Source organism: Accipiter gentilis, chromosome 29 (genome assembly GCF_929443795.1).
Source record: "Accipiter gentilis chromosome 29, bAccGen1.1, whole genome shotgun sequence".
Classification (NCBI taxonomy): Eukaryota; Metazoa; Chordata; class Aves; order Accipitriformes; family Accipitridae; genus Astur; species Astur gentilis.
Genome location: NC_064908.1, coordinates 1,633,593 through 1,653,880, shown reverse-complemented (window position 1 = coordinate 1,653,880; position 20,288 = coordinate 1,633,593). Strand labels below are relative to the sequence as shown.

The 20,288-nt window shown below is 45.6% G+C and overlaps 1 protein-coding gene across 2 annotated transcripts; it reads left to right on the top strand.

Moving 5' to 3' along the window:
* The first annotated feature begins 3,789 nt into the window (after positions 1-3,789).
* CAMK1G (calcium/calmodulin dependent protein kinase IG) lies at positions 3,790-19,989 on the top strand. Of its 2 annotated transcripts, none has more exons than XM_049832899.1 (13): positions 3,790-4,012; positions 8,557-8,674; positions 11,562-11,690; positions 12,223-12,297; positions 13,074-13,212; positions 13,355-13,478; positions 14,057-14,132; positions 14,714-14,826; positions 15,874-15,952; positions 16,378-16,465; positions 17,237-17,664; positions 18,174-18,304; positions 19,335-19,989. In XM_049832899.1, the coding sequence occupies exons 2-12, from the start codon at positions 8,583-8,585 to the stop codon at positions 18,265-18,267; spliced, it is 1,437 nt and encodes a 478-aa protein (XP_049688856.1). In that variant the 5' UTR covers positions 3,790-4,012; positions 8,557-8,582; the 3' UTR covers positions 18,268-18,304; positions 19,335-19,989. The 2 variants fall into 2 exon arrangements, with proteins under 2 accessions (XP_049688856.1, XP_049688855.1); XM_049832898.1 differs by having other exon boundaries at positions 18,171-18,304.
* The last annotated feature ends 299 nt before the right edge of the window (positions 19,990-20,288 follow it).

The following is a 20,288-nucleotide window of genomic DNA, read 5'->3' as shown; positions in this document are numbered from 1 at the left end:
AGTTTTCTATGAAAACAATGGCAATATGAGGGACACATTAGTTTGAAATATTTAGGGACAGATAATCAAGCTGTACAGTAAACGTACCACTGAACAGCTTAATTAACAGCACATGCTTATCAGGAGCTAATTACATGATTCTTTACCATTTTAAAATGAATGGTTACCGCTTAGTTCTCAGGACCATAATTACCAGGTTAAGAAGAATGTGCAAAACCTGCAGCTTTTTGGGGGTAACTCAGTTACCAATTTAACTGCTTTACTTATAAAAATAAAGCCTGTAGAAAAGAGCAAGTCTCTCCGACTGAGATAGTATAGATTCAAAGCAGCAGCATCTAGTTCTACATCAACCCATTCCCAATCACGCTATAAACAAAGGAACCTCCTTGCTTTACAGTCAGTGTCTGTGTTTTAAGACAACAAGAGAAAGCAAGTAACCCTTACAGATTCCACCTGAGAGGAATAAGTTTTTGAATTGTACGTTATTTCAAGGAGCTCATCTAGGATAACACCTTCCCCCCGACGAACCGGTCAGAAACTCCAGCTGCACTGCTCACATAGGTCCTTATTTATTTACTTCTGCTCCAAAGGCCATGTTGTTTTCATTGGTTGTGCTGCAGTGCTCTCTGCTGGCACCAGCCTGGGAGTTGCTGCGATGCTACAGCTGAGCAAAAGCAGTGACAAGGCTGTCGCACCCCGAGCCTGTCCCCCTGGGGATCGCACTTCTGGTGCTCTACAACCCACCAGCCAAGCTCCTGGAAAACCCCGAGATTACCAACACCGGTTCTTTGTATTTGCTTTCTGAGTTTGTATTTACGTTCAGGGTGTCACGTCTCAAAACTTTGCTGCTTGAAACCCTCTGGGCGTGCGCCTCCTGCGCCAATGGCCCTGCTGCCCTATTTGCCCTCTCACTGATATTTGGGAGATTTTTTTTTTTTCTCGCTTCTTTCCAAAAACACGCAGAAGTGTTCCAGGTCCCTTCTCACCAGAGGATACCTGAGCTAAGTCCCACCATTTTATTAATTTCCAAGGCAAAGGTCTCTGGCGTTGTCTGATGAACAGCACCCAGGACCAGGATCAAAGATCAGATGTGCTTTTCCTTGAAAAATCTCCTTTGTGCGTAGTTCTCTGGCCTGACGGCACCTTTCAAACACCTCTGCAAACAGGCTGCTGTAATTTGCACATTGTGCTGTTGGTTTCCATCACACCTCCTCACTTCTGATTCATGCCATTAAAAACTAGATTGTTGCTTGCTCTGAGTGTCTTTGGTTAATAACTGCTATTTTAGCTCGAGCCCATTGAGAGCTCAGCAAAAGTCCCTGAACTGAATTGCCTGTTGTCCTAGATTTCTATCAGGCAAGGTCGAGAGCCACCATCTCGATTGGTTCTTTCCACAGCAAAGCACACAAGGGAGCTTTTCCCTCGCACTCCCACTGGGTTGTTGGTGTTTTTCTCCGTGTGTTTCTGAAGGCCAAACTCTGAACACTGTTGATGTGGGGAACATCGCAGCGCTCTCATACTGAAGAGCCCTGCTCTGCTTTCGTTTTTTCAGGCAAGTTTCTTCCTACTTCTAACTGGTGGCTGTGCCTAGCATCACCCTGCTGCAGTCATGCATTTTCTGTAAGATTTATAATACATTTACAGCAAGTGCTACAAGAGCAAGACAAGGCGTGCATACCCACTCCAGTTTATCACAGCCATCTTCAACACAACTAGTAACACCACACAAACTCCAAGGACTGGAGCGCAGTAAATGCTTCCCTTTTGTTCTCGTTATCTCTGCCTTAAACTTCTCCCAAAGCAATCACATTATCGTGAATTGTATCATTTTTAATTTCATTTGCCCTTAATCACCCTCCAACTAACTCAGCCTGGCCTGACACAGTGCCCCCCCATGCAGGGCTGGCAAGTGCTCCTCCGTGCAAGGCAAAAAAACCCCAGGGGTCAGACACCAGCATCGCAGGGAAGATGGATGCTTATGCATAGATGGCAGTTTGTTCTCCTTACTAGCGCTCTTTTGGGAATTATGATCGTGATGAACCTGTTTCAGTAAAGGACTTGTTGCTGTCCTCCTCTGCATCTGTATCGGCTACCTTGCCAGTGCCTACCGGCAACACTCGGCTCTGCTGCGGGAATGTAGGTTCCTTCAGCTGAATCTCTCTTAAAATGCCCTCCATGGTCTAGGGTGTCCTTTGCTTCTGTGTTATCTCACAACACAAGTTTTAACTGTGGCCACTAAATTTCTAGTTAGGATACAACTGCTGATAGCTTTTGAGAAAGTAAATGAGATTAGTAAGAAAATCCAAAATCTTATGAAATAATAAGAAATGGGCTGAGAACTGAATATGACAAAGACAATAATACTGAAAGCATTAAATTGCTTTTATGTTTTAAAACTGGAATTAACAGATGGGAATGAAAGAGCAAGAGGCAGAAGTGGCCAGCGCCTTTCTCGGTCCAGGTCTGTCCCGAGGCACAGTGGGCAGAGCAGCCCTGGCCAGGCGCAGGAGGGCACCAGGCACCACCGGCACGCAGGACCAGCACCCGGGGCAGGCGCTGTGCCTCCCGGCCCAGGGCTTCTGCTCTCTGCCAGCTGCCGTGGGTTTTACACCGGGGCGCAAATGGAAACGTGTGTGCTGCGGCAGGACCAGAGGGATTGACTGCACATCCACGTTTATACCCACATGCATGTAGAGCGTATATCTATATGTATGGTATAGATACACCCTAATAAATGACCTCACGTTACTCTGATTTTGGTGCTTCTCCCAGGATGCCGGTAGTGGGATGGGCTCCCCCTCACTCCCAAGGAGGTGCAGACGAGGCCACACAACCGCTTGTGGTGCTGGCACACAGAAGAGCTTAAAGGAAGGAACAGATGAAGCTATACAAGAGTTTCAAGATCAGATCAATGCAAATTCCACCAAAACCTAGCACTGAAGAAAACCTTAACATTCAAATCCATATCCAGAAATTCTGGGCAAAATCCCTGACACTATGGAGTTCACAGTGGTGGAGTCTGGCCAACAAAGAAATGAAGAATACCAAACAGCCTTCTCCTTGGAACTAAGCTACTGAAGAAAAAAACACTAAGGAAAATGTGATTTTCTAGTATTGCCTCAGAGTTGATTTATTCCTGATATAAAACTAAACTTCGCAATGATATGTTCATGCATTATTCTAGATGGCAGTGTAAATCAACTGAGACTGCAGTCACTAAAGTTGTTATTGCCATCTCTAAAAATCCTACACTGTAGAAAAGATTCAAAAAATTATTAATATTTCCTAAATTCACATGTGCTGTGCTTCTCAGGAAGGCACACACATGGAGGTTTTGAAAGTCAAAATAGAGCCATTCTATGGTTTCAGATAGTCCAAAACTCTGGTGATAGAGATTAATCTCTGCTGCAATGGTTTCTCTCCATGGTTTTGTGCCATCTAAAAATGGTGGAGAGCATCACCTTCCCAGTGTTGGAGATGAGAGAACTGGGGTGCTGGAGCATCCTGGCGGGAAACCCTGTCCTGCTCCAGTCCTGCTCCACCCTCTGTGGCCCCACAGAACTCCCAATGTCACACAAAAGAAAATGGGGCAATTTTTTAATGCCGAGAATTCATTTGTTCGACTAAGGCAAATTATATTTGCATTCCACCCAGGAATATTTCAATACCGAATTGGATACTTGCGAGGAGCGGCTGCTGCTGCACACCCGCACCATTTCTCCCGGCAGCAGTTGAATCAATTCCTGCCGGTGAAGCGCTGGGGTTCCCATGTCCGCGCTGCCAGGTACCACTGCCGTTACTGACGGCGACGTGCATGCACACGCACACCCACAAGCAGCTCGTGCTCGTGGCAATTTACTCCCCGTGAAGTGCTGCCTGGTTACCATCACGGCAGAGCCATCTCCTCCTCCTCGCCGCCGGTGAGCACCCAGGCAGGCTCTAATCCCCACAGACCGCGGAAGCCGAGCCGGAGCAGCAGCGAACAGGAGTTGCTTTGTTTGTGCTGACTTGGGTAAGCAAAATATTATTTTCTTCATAGCCATTTGCTTTTCCTGTCTGTTCCGTGCAGTGAAGCAGGTGGGATTCTGGCTAACCTGTTTTTTAATTAATTTTATCTAGTAACAGGAAAACACTGGAGGACTTCTCTGCACAGACTGTTAGTCTAGTATCCTACAGCACTCACGTTATATTTAGCAATTTCATAGAAAGCTGCCTTCTGACATTTTACTTCAAAAGTATTTTAAGGAATCTGAAATATTTGTAATGAAGATTGTGGTTTTGCAAGTGTTCATCAAGGACTACTAAGTTAACACACTGCTTTTGAATTGATGGAATGGTGGGATGAAAACAAGATGTTTAATGTGGGTTTAATGGTGAGCTCATGTTTTCAATTTCTTGTTCTTTTGTCCCTGAACACAGAGGCTAGCCTGGCAGTTAATTCATTCACATGCAGATTGCTTGTTTTGGTGTATTTTTTAAAGCAAACCCCTTTGACTTTGTATTGTCCTTTTTTTCTGTAAACTTCTTTCTAATTCTAAAGGCAAAATCATGAAAGCAGCATGTATCTTCCCCCTCCACATGTAACTTTGTCACAAGACTATTAATCATGTCTTACAATAATTTTGCTAATGCAGTATATCCATTCAGAAGCAGAGTGTCTGTCTGCAGATGGATTTGTTACTGTGCGATATGAAAGCGGAACAAATTTCTTCAGGAAATATTTAAGCAAGGTCATAATAACATTCATTACATTCTAAGTGATGATGTGTCATTTGCTGGATCAGGCAGAGTATAGCAGCAGTTACGTTTATTGACTTAGTCTGTAGAAGAGCCCAAAGGTTAGACATTAATATTGAAACTATTTACTACTTTCAGCATATACTCATCAGATTGAAGTCCTGCATGTTGCTTAATCTATTATGATGGGGAAGAGGGAAGCTAAACAAATTAAACCAATGTTATGTACTTCATTTTAATCTCCAAAGGTCTTTACCTACACTAATTAATAAGCGTTTCCATTTTATTATGCAATCTTAACACACTACTGTTCTTGCACTGTCGAAAGGCAAATGGGCAAAAGGGCAAACACAGACCCTTCTCTAGATTAGGTGTTTAAAAGAATGTATTTTTTAAGTGCACATTGGGTATGCTCTGTCTGTGCATCCCACTGCTGTGGCTGGAAGACATGCCCACCGAGCCACGGGTGATGCACATGGGAACGGGGTGACAGGATGGATCTGACAGACGAAGTATGACAGGAGCGTGATGGAAGTGCGCAGACGGGCACATCATATGGCAGGAAAACCTGACAGTCCAAGCACCAAGTCTGTTTGCCCAACTTTTGTTTTGATGTTTTCTATTCCTGGGGAAAGTAAAGCTTCTTCAACTAAGCGAGTAGATACATTAAACCCCATTTACCCATATGCTGTGTACTAGCACCAAGAAAGATCAGGACATTGTTGGGCCAGAGCCTGAATAAATAACAAAAACCAGACAACAAACATATCAAACATTGCATTCTCACAAACTGCTGCAAAGTGCAACAAGTGGCTTAACCAGATCGAGAGACAAAGTAAAGGCGAGTTCCTAGAGCCTGCATCAGGAAAGTCACAGGTCTCATAATCCCGTAATCACGGCTGGACCGAGAGACCTCTGCGTCCTGCACCAAGCCCCTTTGCAAATCCTCTCCCACATATCAAAAGAGGAGAAAGTATTGAGAAGAGTGTGATCCAACGTGAGGAAGGAGGAAGGTGGGCAAGTATTCATCACCCAAGCATATATGCAGCTTTATATTTTAGGCAATTCAAACATTTCATTATTTTGCTCTCAAAATAGCAGCACTTACTCCCCTTCCTCGCAGAAAGGCGAGGGGAGGCAGGAAATGACTTGCTCGTGATGGCACAGAAAAACTGAGAAAGCAGGAAATCAAATACACGTGTAGGGAGTCAGAGCTATTCATCCAGCCTTTCCTCCAGATATCAGCAAAACCAAATGCTGTACACAGAGAGCGACAGGAGGAACTATAAGATGAACCGATGATTCACAGGACACTAAAGAAAACACGATACTACCTTCCTTTAGAAGCAAAATCCATTTAAAAAAGAAACTTGTTGAATTCACAAGGAATTAAACTTGAGAATACTAGGGGAATCGAGCTTAAAGGAGCAAATATCGTGCAAATTTGACACTTGTACTCGAATGGGCCAAATTCACAGAAGTGAGTGTACACTGCTCCACTGTCACCTCCCACTGCTGGAGGGGACGGTCACCTCTGCCCTGGTGCCTGCAGCACGACCCAGCCTCCCCAGGAGGGATTTCTCCGCACCGCGCTGCTCTCAGGCTGCCCCCCAGAGCTGGGGCCAACTGGGCTGTGCTTCAGCACCGGGGCTGCACGGGAACGGAGACTAAAATACTGTTTGTCCCTGGGGCCAGGCTGACCTACTTTTTTTTTTTACTTCGTATTCTTTGTTTGATGGCAGGCTGGGAAAGAAACGGAGAGGTCATCTGAATTTTATCCATCATTCAACACCACACTGGCATCATGCATTTGCTATTTATTTAAAGTGGATAAAACTCATCTTCCACCAGCAGCTGAATGCCTCTGCTGAAAATTCTTTTTTTGTGATCCAGATCTGTAGAGATTTGGGATGGGCAGATAACTGCAAAAGAAGACTTCATTTGGGGGCTCAAAATATTGGCAGAAAGGTTTCTGCTAATTCATCAACATTTTTCTGAAGAACTTCTGATCTTCACTGATTCTAAACAGCAAGATATGGCTGGTTTTTAGAAGGAGTTGTATTTCTAGGAGTTACACATGCATCAGAATCCAGAAGGTAAATAAAGGTCAAGTGCACACTGGCCTGTGGTGATTTTATGGACTGAAGCCTTCAGCTGTTTACAACTGAGTCAATTTTGTTTTCAATAATGTTAAATTAACTTTTTAAAAAATCGTGTCAAGGAGCTCAAAACCCTGAAACCATGCTAATTAAGGAGATAAACTAGGTTCAGGAGAAATTCAGTATCTAAGCTGTCCGTCATGAAACAAGATTTTTCAGCTTTTTCTCTGCTTTAATACTTCTGACTTTTCCAAATGCTTGTTTTTACACAAAAAATTGTGCTTTGTCTTTCAAGGCTCAGCTGTGCCTCACAGGCTTTGGGGCAGCCGTTCCTGCTCTCAAGAAGTCCCATGTTCCACGTACCAAGGGGATGCTCCACGTGACAAACGTGCTGCTGTCAACACCCAAGCCCCTGCTGCCTGGGGATATTTTCAGTGCATTTCTTTTGTATCCTGATAGTGTGGACAAGCCACTTTCTAAAATTTTTTTTTTCTAATCTCAGGACTTCTTTCTCACCTTCCAGGATAATTCTAGGTCTGTAACATTAGACCTGATCTTATTAAGAGTGCTTAGATGATTGTATAGCATTTCACACCTCCCAGACCTTGTGCAAGCTCTAACTAATTCTCCCACCGCTCTGGTGAGCTCCCCCCAGACTGACAGCATTACTTTCTGTATTACAGCGGTGCTGCCCAGCCTGCACTCTAAAGAGCTTAGCAGTGGGGGACTGAGACCTGACCAAGGTCAAGCCGCCCGTGAGCGGCAGCGTGTGTTTCAGACAGGCGGATCAGCCGGGAGTCCCGTGGCTGCATTTATCGACAGACCAGATTTCTTGCAGTTACATCCTCCAACGCCGATAACACATGCTTAGCCGCCGCCCCGCAGAGCAGGGGCGACTGCAGAAAGATGCATTTTCTGCGAGCCGCTCTCGCCATCTCCTGCATGCTGAGCGGGTGGGGGGGACTGCAGGCGGGGACCGCTTGCTCTAAGTCTGCAGCACGGACACCCCATCAGGGCAGGGCACTAAAAGCTGGGCACCCCTTCACCTCGGCAGCGGCCTCCCGCCAGCCCGCACTGTGGCATCTCAGCCCTGAGAGAAAAAGGCAACGGGAAGGTTATGACTCAGAGCAAAAGCAGTCTGTCAATTAACAAAAATTAAAGATGACAGCAGCGCAAACTGTACAAGACAGATCAACAAAATGTTTTATATCAATTCCCCGCCCTGCAGTCATGAGCTCTTTAAACTATTTATTACTTGAGTGATAAAGCAGCTCAACTGAAATCCATCTTCATCGCTAGTTGTACCTAACTTTTAATCCAGGAAGTCATGGATGCTTTAGTTAAAATTAGTAACCATTCAGCAGGGCTTTTTTAACCACTAAATATGTAGCACAATATAAACATTTGTAATTGCCAACACGCGCTAAATGAGTATACTGACAAGAGAGTATTACCATATGGTCACCAGCTCCTACCCAGCTGATCTGGTATTATGCTGCACTGACGGCTGGAGTGGGACGCAGCGGCAGGGACATGGTCAGCACGAACAGTTGCGAGTAGCAAGAGCAGCACAAAATTTCACATGCTTGAAAAGTCTGACTCCTCCGACCCAGTAAACACCATTCACGGCATCCTGAATCCCGCTGGCTCCTGGGTAGTCCCGTTGTTCAACATGAGCACCTGCCACATCAGTCACCTCTCCTCCTCCTCTTCCTCACAGCGCTCCCTGCTTCCACTCTGGAGGAGATGGGTCGTAAGGAAGAGGATGACAGCAGCTCCTGGAAGAAACAGACAAGCAACATCCGAAAAACATTCATTTTCATGGAGGCCCTGGGATCGTAAGTACCACAGCTGCTCTCCAGACAGGGCCACCTCTAGATACCGGCTTCCCAGCCCAGGGCAGCGACTCCCTTCCCAGCACTGGCCAATGTCACAAGAAAACGGCTCCCCCTGAGACAGGCACCAATCTCCTGGTGAGGGCTGGGAGCCCCACCACTGCTGCGTGGTTGCTGCTGGTGCTCTGGTTCACGGCTCACGCTTGCCAAGCGGCACTGAAGCAGCTCCTTCCCACCCAGCCCCATGGCACAGCTCCGGGTCAGCTCTGCCCTTTCCTTCTTTCCCTCTAAGCCCGCGTGGCAGCTTAGTTAAGTTTTTGCTCTTTTCCTGCTGAGCACACTGGTCTGCTGCTGCTGCAAGGCCAAGCAAGGTCAAGGGATGGCTCTGAGAGAGGTATTATAATAATAAATTGTATATTTAGCTCACAAACCCTGACTCAGTTGAGGGATGAAACAAGAACAAGGATGTTCAAGTTGTACGTTACTTCTCTGTGAGTTAACAGCTTAATTTGCCTATTCATGTGAATCAGACGAGAAAACATTTCCAAGGTGGCGGAGGAGGAATTAGATTACCTCCACCAGCGAGTTCTGTCATGGCCAAATTTTCTGTGACTTTAGAACCCACAGCAAAGCTCCCAAAATACAGCTACTCCAGAGCTTGGCGAGGTTTTAAATTATCACGTACCTCGTCAGCCTTAGAAATTAGTTAAATTATACAGCAGCTTTTTCTAAAGGAATGAGGTTAGAAAAAGCTTTGTTCTCTCCTAGCCAACTTGTTGATTCATCATTTTTTAATAAGGGGCATAATTATTATAAACTGTTTGGGACAGATATACAGAACAGATGCCCCAGCATCTGATTTGTAGGTTGTTCATTTCCTACTATTACATTAATAGGAACACTTAGCATTAGAAATTGGGATTTTTTCCACATGTACTGCTTCATCTAGCTGAAGACTGTACTTGAAGATCTGGGACCTAAAACTACCTGGAAATTTACTATCACCTTCCCCCAGCATCCACAACTGTTGAATTAGGGACCTTAGCAAGGACGTCACTGCCTATTCCCTGAGAGCTCTCAGACACTTGAAAGGTATTTCCACAAAACAGCCTTTGGAGTTTACACGCATGAAAGGAGGAAAATGTGTGAAACAAAGAAAAGGTCCCAACACCACCTGCTTTTTGCACCAGAAGAGAGAATACCGTTACATATCATTTACTGGGTGAAATAAAAATTCGAATTCATCTATTGGGATGCCTTCCCAAAAATCTATGGGGGTTTTTTTTTGGTTTTTTTTTTTTTGTTTGGGTTTTTTTGTTGGTTTGGGGTTGTTGGGTTTTTTTCCTTGCTAGGAACCAGTTCTGGCACAGCCCAGTTCCTCACAACCCCAATGGTTTTGCACATTGCTTCTGCAGCACCCAGGGGCCCGCTGGAGGAGGAGGACAGCAGAGCGGAGCGAGGAGCTGCCTTCGGCTCCGGCTCTCCCCTGCGTCATCTCCAGCTGCCACTTGCTAACAAAGACACACGAGCAAAGCACCGCACACCAGATGGGTACGGCTCCGTGCTCAGCCAATCTATCTGCACAGCATGCTGGATTCTTTGTTTAGTGGATTACAGGAGATACAGGTTTTCTGCCCTTATTTATCGGGTTTGCCATAATAGCATCCCAAGCAAGAAGGTGCTTTCACTGCGCTCACCTTCCTTGCTCTGCCCTCCAGCTCCCTGCAGGGCTTTGCAGACTCAGTGGCAAGTTCCATTTAACTGCCATCAATTAATCTGTTGCTCATTTGATGAAGATTATTGAGGACTGACCTGACAAAGTATGCACTGTCACTGTCTCGAGACACGTGTTCAGCTGCCTAAGACAAACCTTTAACAGGATTGTGAGCTTTAGGCATGTTATAAATACCTGCTCATCGCTGCACTGGGCTGAACCCTTATCAGGAATGTACAAGACACTCATTGTCACTAAGGCTATGCAGGTACTAGCAGTCTCTGCAGAAAGAAGAACACATTAGATGCTGAATGAAAACATTAACTGAGGTTATCCAGTTATTTTGCACTTTAGATAGACAGAATATTGGTTGATTTACCCAAACTGCAACATAAGTGGGCTCTCCTCACCGTAATTAGGCTATCTCAGTCCTCAGGGCAATGCTGACCAGGGAAAGTGAAGGACTACTTTAAAACGATGGGGACTTTGAGGAAACATGATTTGTATTAAGCAGGAATTTGGCCCTGTTAGAGTGGAGGCTGTTGAGGTCTTTCCACGGGGGGTTGTTAACCCCACTGAGCACCCAAGCTGCCAACCACCCTGTTAGCAAGGTGGTCATCGATACAGCCCCTCAGCTGGGCTTGCACTTAGCCCAGGACAATCCTCCCAGTCCCAATGGATTCAAGTGGAAAGGTTCCTTGAAAGGCAGTGAGCTGTGAGACCACAGACGGTCCATTCTCCTGCACCCACCCGAGGCACGTGCCGAAAGCCGTGTTTGCCATCTGCCTCCCCGGAGCTGTGCTCTGAACCCGGCAAGGCTGAAGTTCACCCATAGCTTGGCACATGCAGGAGCAAAACACTTGACTGTCTTTACAGATGGTCCCAAAGAATGTGATTTAATTTCATGGCAGGGGCCTTTTTTGTCCGCTACCTCAACACAGCTTCACAATGAACTATGCAAAAATAACCTTTTCTCTACAAACAGAAAATTTTGCATAATCTTGCACTGAATATCCTAAGTTTGGGGCTGATGGAGATGTAGTTCTAGCTTTAGAATCAGCACCAACCTAGAGTTAGATTACTACTATATTTTTTTTCCTGTAATTTCCTTTCTCTCTGTAAGTATCCTTCCAGCAGCAGCATCTACTGAAATACAACTTCTTCTCTTCTCTGCAGAGGTGCCTTTTCAGAAGTTTTCCTAGTGAAGCAAAGAAGCACTGGCAAGCTCTTTGCTCTGAAATGCATCAAGAAGTCTCCTCTCACAAGGGATAGCAGCTTGGAGAATGAAATAGCAGTGTTGAAAAAGTGAGCATATATACATTGTAATGTCAAGTAGAACAAGTGTCCTTTCCTAAGATGTGTGGCTCTACAGTAAGAATAATATAAAGAAAGAAGTATTTCTTTTTAAAGAATATATAAATATTACTGTGAATTAGTAATTAGTAAAGTTTCTTCTCTCATTCCTTGGCTGGGTTTGTAACCCCAACACAGCCGTACCGCCCCAGATCTGTGGAAGGAAATAGGTAGAAGCAGCGCAGTATGCAGGGAAAGAAGAACCAGGGTCAATACTTTTGCCATCCAAGTAACGTGCCTGATGCAGAGCAGGCAGCTGCTTATAAACGAAGGGTCTGGTCCTCTGCTGTTGGTGCCTGGTGCTCCAAAGGGAGTTTTCAGTGGTGTCAACGATCCTCTGCCACACAGGGCGAGGGAGATCAGCCACAAAACAGGCCAGTGAACTTTCACTGGTGATTAAAGCAAGATGACTGTTGGGTTTTCCACTTGAAAAGCCACTTTTGTCCTTGCCAGGTTTGTTTCTGACCCACATTTATCTTTGCAGAATAAAGCACGAAAACATCGTCACTTTAGAAGATATTTATGAGAGCACAACCCACTTCTACCTGGTCATGCAGCTGTAAGTATCAAGCAGAGCCATTTCTTCGTGGGCCACAGACGAAGAAGAGTGGCAGGATCAGTGTGATGCATCGTATTTCAGCACCTACACACCAGAGTCCCTCACATGTAAAAGTTGCATGCACAGGAGCCATTCAAACACCCCTCACTAACGAGGCGAGAGCCGCATGGTTTGAACTAACCTGGATGCTTCTCGTGCTGTCTTGGCCTATGCTCGTTTCAGCAGCAAGTTTCTAAACCAAGATTAGGATCTATTTATGCAAATTAATTCATCACAGTTTAGCAGGGCAGAGACAGAAGTATTTCTAATTAAAGCTGTGCCATGCAGGGTTTCTAGAAATGAAAATGGGCAACATGTCAGCTGCAGAGAAAGCAGCTCACTGCGGGCATCAGCTCTGAGCACCCGGCTGCTACTGCTAACTTGCAAATTTAGCTAAAGGAAGCAATCACACAAAAACATGTACCCGCTTGTGGAGCTTCTGTATCCTGCCCGCAGTGGTGGATGCCTGCGGCTCAGACCTGCTGGGAGTTGTTGCCTTGTAACCATACCCGAATTCCCTCGGTTTACCAGTAATGCTTACTGACACCCTGAAATTGCACTCAAGAGCATCCATCAGCCTCAGTCTCACAAAAACTGCTACCCAAGGAACGGTTCTGCTGTAGGTGGAGTTGTAAAAAGACCAGAAAATTAGCTGGCCTAACACAAAAGCGTGATTAGCTTTGTTTAACCTTTTTTTTTTTTTCAGTCTTTTTCTTTCTGAACTACCATTTCCACAGGGTATCTGGGGGAGAGCTGTTTGACCGAATTTTGGAACGGGGCGTTTACACCGAGAAAGACGCAAGTGTGGTGATCCACCAGGTCCTGACAGCAGTGAAGTACCTCCACGAAAACGGAATAGTTCACCGTGACTTGAAGGTGAGACCTGTCCCGCAGCAGCAGCAGCACCTTGGGGAGCTGGCATGATTGCAGGCTTTACCAGCTCTGCCCCATGACTTTCTCTTGTTCCCTTCTGGCTTTCGACCATAAATTTCAACCTCTGACCACTTTGTGTTCACAGCCTGAAAACCTTCTTTACCTTACTCCTGAAGAGAACTCCAAAATCATGATCACGGACTTCGGCTTGTCTAAAATGGAACAGAATGGCATCATGTCCACTGCCTGTGGGACTCCGGGATATGTTGGTAAGCCAAGAATTAGGAATGGGCTTGTGCTGGTGGGCCGTCTGGATGAAAGCTTGTACACGTACAATACGTTGCCTAGCAGAAAGGAAAAAAAACCCAAACCATAATTACATTAACAACAACATGTTACTCACAGATGCACTATGTGGATGACATAAAGACCGGATTACAGATGAGTTTAGAGACTGCAAAATCCCAGAACGTTTAAAAGTTCGAAGAAAAGGAAAATTTTAAGAGCAATATATTTCAGCATTCGTCATGTATTTATTGAAAAATTACAAAAATAATTTTAACACAACAGGATTTTGTTTAATGTCCACCAGACTGCATTGGCTTGATCCACAGCTTACTGGTTAAAACCTCTGGATGCAGGCAGAAATTGTCAGTGGTTCTTTCCATTCAATGGCATAAAATAGATACAAAAAGCACAGACCAATCCAACCGGTAAATGGGGTTCATACTGGCTGATTCTCTGCACTGGCCCCTCAGAGACCAAGTGTACAAGAAACTACTGCTTTTCCCAGTATTGGATAATTTATTATTGCTTGGAATTTTCATTTGGTTTTGCTGTTCTGCAGCCCCTGAAGTCCTCGCCCAAAAACCATACAGCAAAGCTGTAGACTGCTGGTCCATTGGAGTCATCACCTATATTCTGTGAGTAAGAGCAAACAGCATCCCACTTGCTGTTCCATGAGTTTCCCAGCTCCTCCATCAATTCATACACCTCTGCAGAGTGGCAGTGCAAGCGGAGGCGATACTGGACCTCCCATTTTGCTGCGGGAACACAGCAGCGCTGTATTCTTCCTTTGCATAGATTCACTAGACCACAGAAATGAAAGGGATGTGGGGAATCAAGTACTGGAGCAGAGATGAAAGGAATCACATTTTCTCTATTATGTGCCTCATCCTATGCTTTGTTTTTTTTCAGTTGCCTACAAATACCATTCAGTCTTCCTCGGTACTTTTTGTTTCATTTCCTCCCACACCATGCAGTTATGTACCAGCTGTGGCTTTGTCCTTTCGCTGCTGCAGTTAAGTTTTTAACTCTTTTCTGCAGCTTTACTGATACACTTAGATGTGAGGGACAGATGGACGGATAGAGCAGCCTCCTCTGTCACTCACTCACTTGCTCACTCGTGTTGCACGCGCATGCCCAGCCTGGCCGGGCTGCGGAGGAGCCTGTGCAGACGTGGACAGCCCTGCTGAAGGACCGCTGGCTTTCTGCTCTGTTCCAGGCTGTGTGGGTATCCTCCTTTTTATGAAGAGACTGAATCCAAACTGTTTGAAAAGATTAAGGAAGGCTACTATGAGTTTGAGTCTCCGTTTTGGGACGATATCTCCGAATCAGGTAAATCTCCAGCACTGGAAGTGCCGCGCTCCCTCCCACAAGCTGCAATCCAGAGCCCTGCGACCCGCGGGCACGAGCCTGCACTGGCCGAACCCCCACGCACCCCCAGCCCACCCCCCCAAACGTCCTTCGCTTGCCTCAGCAGCGACGGGAAAGGATGAAGCGTTGAACTGAGTCACTCACGCAGCAGCAAACCCCCAGACGTGGGAACTGATTGCAGAGGCTCCTGGCACCACAGGAGCGGGGGTGATGACGCCAAAGCCAAGCTGCACTGGCAGAGTTTGGGGTTACTTTGCATCCTGCCTGTAATGCAGCATCGTTGGCTGAAGCCTCTGTTAATGTAACCCTGATTTTCACAAACGATTAGCGAGATCAGAGGGGGCTTAGGGTTCCCTTGGAAGTAGGGGAACTCCAGGGTTTTTTCACCTTGTTTTTCTGTGTTCCGTTTTTTTTCTTCTTTTCCCATTTGCTTTTCTTCCCATTCAGTCACACATCCTTACAGCAACACAGCGACCCGTGTCAGCCACCCCTGCACCCTTCCACCAGACTAACCTGCTTGCGGAGCTCGCCTGCAGAGAGTTTACTGAAGTCAGCATCTTAGCAGCATATTTTGAACATCAGTCTTTTATACATACAAACAAAACTAGCAGGAGGTTTGTTAGGACTTAATAACAAACATCACAATCCTCCCTGCAAAAGAATTAATAAAAAAAAAAAGAGGGATGTAAGTCCTCTTTAGGGCTAAATCTGCTCAGTTTGCACTTTATGTTTTTTAGAGGTATTTTTTAGCTGAATAATTCAACTCAAATTCATGTAATCTAAGCGTGAAGTTTGGTACATCCCTCCCCAGTTAACATTTTTTCATCTGGGGCCCTTCACTGCAAATATCTCCCTTTAATGGAGTAATGAAGCGGTACAAACACCTCCTTCTCAGGGCTGACCTTTGTGATGTTTATCCACCAGCGTTTGCCATGTCCTATTAGGATCATATCTTGGAACAAGGAGAAAATAACCTTTTCTCTCTGCTTTTTCTCCTCTCCAAAACAGCCAAGGATTTCATCAGACATTTACTGGAGAAAAACCCGAACACAAGGTTTACCTGTGAAGAAGCCCTGCGGCACCCATGGTGAGCAGACCGGGGCCCCGGCAGTAGCTGGCGGCCACGGGGATTTACCAGCCTCCGCGTCTCACTCCACGTGCTCAGTGGTAGCTGAGAACAGGGGTGTCTCCCCAGCCCCCGTTATTAACGTCACCGTCTGCCTCCGCGTGGCCCTGGGTGTTTCTTTTTTGTGTGCAAAGAAAGAAAATGATGAATAATTAAAGATGCAATTTGTGCATATTTGCCTCCATAAACAGAGGCAAAGAAGAAATCCCATCCTGAGCTTTCCCAAGCTTTGAAGTGTGTGTTTGTGTTACATTTTGTTGCTGTTTTTCCTTTGGGTTTAATTATTGCTGATTGAACGTACAAAGCAGTTAGTTGCCTCCAGAATGTGGAATGCCTTACAAATGCCATCTGCCTACGAGCCCATTTTCTTCTCTCCCCATCTGCAGGATTAATGGAAATACAGCCCTTCACCGTGACATATACCCATCTGTCAGCGCTCAGATTCAGAAAAACTTTGCAAAGAGCAAATGGAGGGTAAGTCGTTTGCTGGTGGGAGCCTAGAGCCATTTCACTAACAAATGCCAGTTGCTGCCATCTAGCAATAAGCAAGGCTTCAGCTGTGTGGGTAAGCACCCAAAAGCTGAGATCCTCCAAAGGCTGCCTGAAAATTGTATGCAGTTACTGTTTATAGTATGTTTGGACCAATATTCCCTGCTGCAATGCATACTGGTAGATTCACCACAAACATTGCACTATAGTGGCCTCGCCAAGAAAGCAAAGGGGAGGGAGGAAGGAACATTGCCTTTGTACTGAGGGAGAGAAATTGGTGCTCCACCAGGAGATCTTTTGGGGAGCTTAATCCAGCTTTTCCTTTCAGCCTCAAAGATAAATTGGTACTTCATTTACATCAAGAGTTTTAGTCAGAATTTAGGTGGAGAGAGGAATGCCATAGGAACCACGTGTATGACAGCATTTTAAATACTTACATTCAAAATTCAGCTCTAGTCTCCATTTCACACTGTGGGGTAATTTACAGCTGTTCCCCTGATTTCCTCACGTAGAAGTGGTTGTAATCTTCAAAAGCATCAGCAGTTTGCACTCAATGGAAACCGCGGTGTTTATGCCAGGAACGAGCACATCCCACTTTCTACGTATTGTGCAAACAGACAGTCCGTGCTAGCCCGTACGGCGGTCCCCCCCTGCGCACGCAGTCATCGCCGCAGGGGGACAGCCCCTTCGTCCCGCAGCACCCGCCCAGCTGGCATCACCAGGTGCTCACCGTGGGCTTTTTGTCTTCTTCCCCAGCAAGCCTTCAATGCCGCAGCCGTTGTGCACCACATGAAGAAGCTCCACATGAACGGTCATGCAGCGGCTGAAAGCACCCTCCCCGTTATACAAGTCTCAGAGGCGTCTAGACCCAACACACCCACGGTGGGCACCCAACCGGCAGCGCCAAACAAAGACAAGGACGCATCCCTCCCTCTGGTCCCCACAGAGAGTTGCCCAAACCGTCCCACTCAGCTGGAGCAAGACACCGGAATGAGAGAGGGAAAGCTGCAAAGCCACTCGGATAACGGACCGCTGCCCACAGGCAGCAGCCTGGTCCTGCCGGATAACCATAGCCCACCCACCAGAACTTCTTGTGGCTGCAGTCCAGCCTGCATGGGGCACGAGAAAACAAAGACGTCGTTCTGCTCTGAGACAGTGCTTCTTAAAAAATCTGCAAAATCCCAGTAGGTATCCAAGTCATTAACCATAACTTCCAATAAAGTACATGGGAATAACCATCTCTGGAAGGAGTTGCCTGGCACATAAGTTGCCAGGCCCAGGTGGATGTAGAAAGGAGGGAGGAATAAGGACAGAAGCAAACGCTCTGACTGGCTGGAAAGCGGTGCCCAGCCAAGGGTTTCCATGCTCGTGCAAGCATCAGGTGAGGCACATTGCCCAGGCTGCGTGGCAAAGCTTGCAGCGAGCTGAGGCAGCAGGGCTCCCCTGCCGCACTCCATTGACTTGAGCACATTTGCTTTCCAGAAACTGAAATTGCCTGTGGTTAAAGCTGCTGATGCCGAGTGACTGGACCTTGCCTTTGCTGCAGCATTGACTCGCACCCAGCTCCGCTTTGCTTTCAGCAGCTGATGTTCTTTATATTAAAAACGCAATCTTGATTCACCTGCAGAATGATTGTAAATATTGCTATTTCTCTTTTTTGTTCTTTCTCTTCGATTCTTCCATTTCCAAGCAGTCATTTCAAATCAGAAGTTCTTGTTCCAATGAAAACCAGTAAACACTCTTCCCACTGTGGCACTGGGCAAACTGGAGTTTGTTTGATTATGTGATGAGGAGGCAGCCACCAGGCTCCCCACAGCGCCAGCGGTAAGTGCTCCACAATCCAATCACCAGCTGCTTTTAATTAATCCCATTATGGCATGAAAAAGGGAAAGGCACAAATAGCAAAGTAATTGTACATGAAATAAATTGAGTCACAGGTTTTTTTCAGCAGAAAAAGCCTTAACTAAATAATCTTTCAAGGAAGAAATCATCTTTCAGCTTCCACTGAGGCTAGTCCAGTGACTCTGAATCCAACAGGCTTTACATTACAACAGGGTTGCCCAAGGAACATGTGGAAGGAAGCCAAGCATGGACCTATCATATCAAACTCTACAATTATTCAAAGCTACTCACTGGGAATCACAGTGGAACCAAACAGCTTCATCAGCTGGAATTAGGGCTTTTCAGCTGGGTCTTGGTTGTGACCATGAGCAAAGGGCTGCCAACAGGCTGCTGGTCCATGGCTGAGCATAGGCAGGACAGTTCTGCAGCCTGAAGGGCCATTCCCTTTCACATATTCGGTCCAGGCAGGTCAGTTCAGGTTGCTTTGTTACCAGAGAGCAGAGCATGGAGATGTTCACTTTGTAGGTAAGCAGAGTACAATCAGGAAAGTTTCATCCTGTTTGACCATAGCTTGGATTAATTCTGGACTACCTAAACTGTTATCATTTGCACCACATTATATGTGAGCAGTAAGAAGTATTGCTATTAGATTCTGCAATAAAGAATGTTCCTCAAAGGTGAGCATATGCTAGCATAGCTCTCCACAAAAGCTATATAAAGTGAGCTACCTCCTATCATCTTTTATGATACTCTTTACTGATAAGATTGTATGAACAGAACTGTAATATACAAAGGATTAATAGAAGAGACAAATGCAAGCAAGATCTACTATAGGCTCCAAAAAGGTCCATTCCAATGATTAGTGATGTAATAACCCTTTATAACTAAGACACACAAAGGGATCTAAGCTGTTCCTAACCCCCATGCTACTGCTTATTAACAAAGCACAGTTTGAAGGTAGCAGTCTAGTGAAACAAAGTTCAATCCTCAATTGAAATTCCCTCTCTTGCAGAAACAGAAGGGCTGTTTTACTCTTTTCTGCACTTCAAAGCCAGATATCAACAGTGCAAGGAAGAAACGAGGCTGTGTCCCGCCAGGAGCAGGCAGGCAGCAGCGTCTCAGAAAGCAGTGACCGATTGGTGACAAGCAGCACGTTCGTCCCAGGAATCCATCAATGCAGTGACCTCGGGGTGTTTCTGGATCGTTAAAGCTAGGAGAAGGCAAGGGGAAAGTCTGAGGCTACTGCTAGCATATTCAGTGTATATTATCCATACAACATCGCTCAATGCTATAAGCTTTTGTTTTCTGTATATTGTTTAGTTGTCCAATGCATAATAATTGCACTGCACAACGTAAAACCTATGAACCAAAGCCATGCAGAGTTTTACTCACTGGCAGATCAGTTATTTTTTACAATCTTCATCCTATCCACTACTTGGGTTTCAGTTAGTCCCTGGCTTTGGCACTCTGAAGTTCAGCATCCACCAGCTGCCCAGGCTGCACAGTTCTCACTTCAGCTACAAAAGGAGAGACAACCTGCTAGCAACCTCCATATGTCTGATAATAATCACAGCGAGGTCTAAGTTCCCTGCTTCCAAGTCTGTAATTGCACAATAAATACTTGCTTAATAAAGCTAAGTTTTGTTTTGTAAAGTGCCTCTTGGTTATTCATAGAAATTTGATGTGGAAACGGTCTATTAAGTCCCTTCTAAAGCATTCCCTGTGCGTCTGCAGACCTGCTCCCTCTGGTATTCTTCTGGCAAAGCATTACATGGTAAATAAGCAGATTGTGGCAGAAAGTCAAACAAGACATTTGACTTCACCTTTGAGTAAGAGATTGTGTTTCTCTTATTTGTATAAATATAGGTATGTTATATAGATATGATGGAGATAAAATCCTCCATTTCTGTGATCTGGTCCTTTGAAGAAAGCTCCAGGATGGAAGTACTGAAGCCACAGAAAGTTT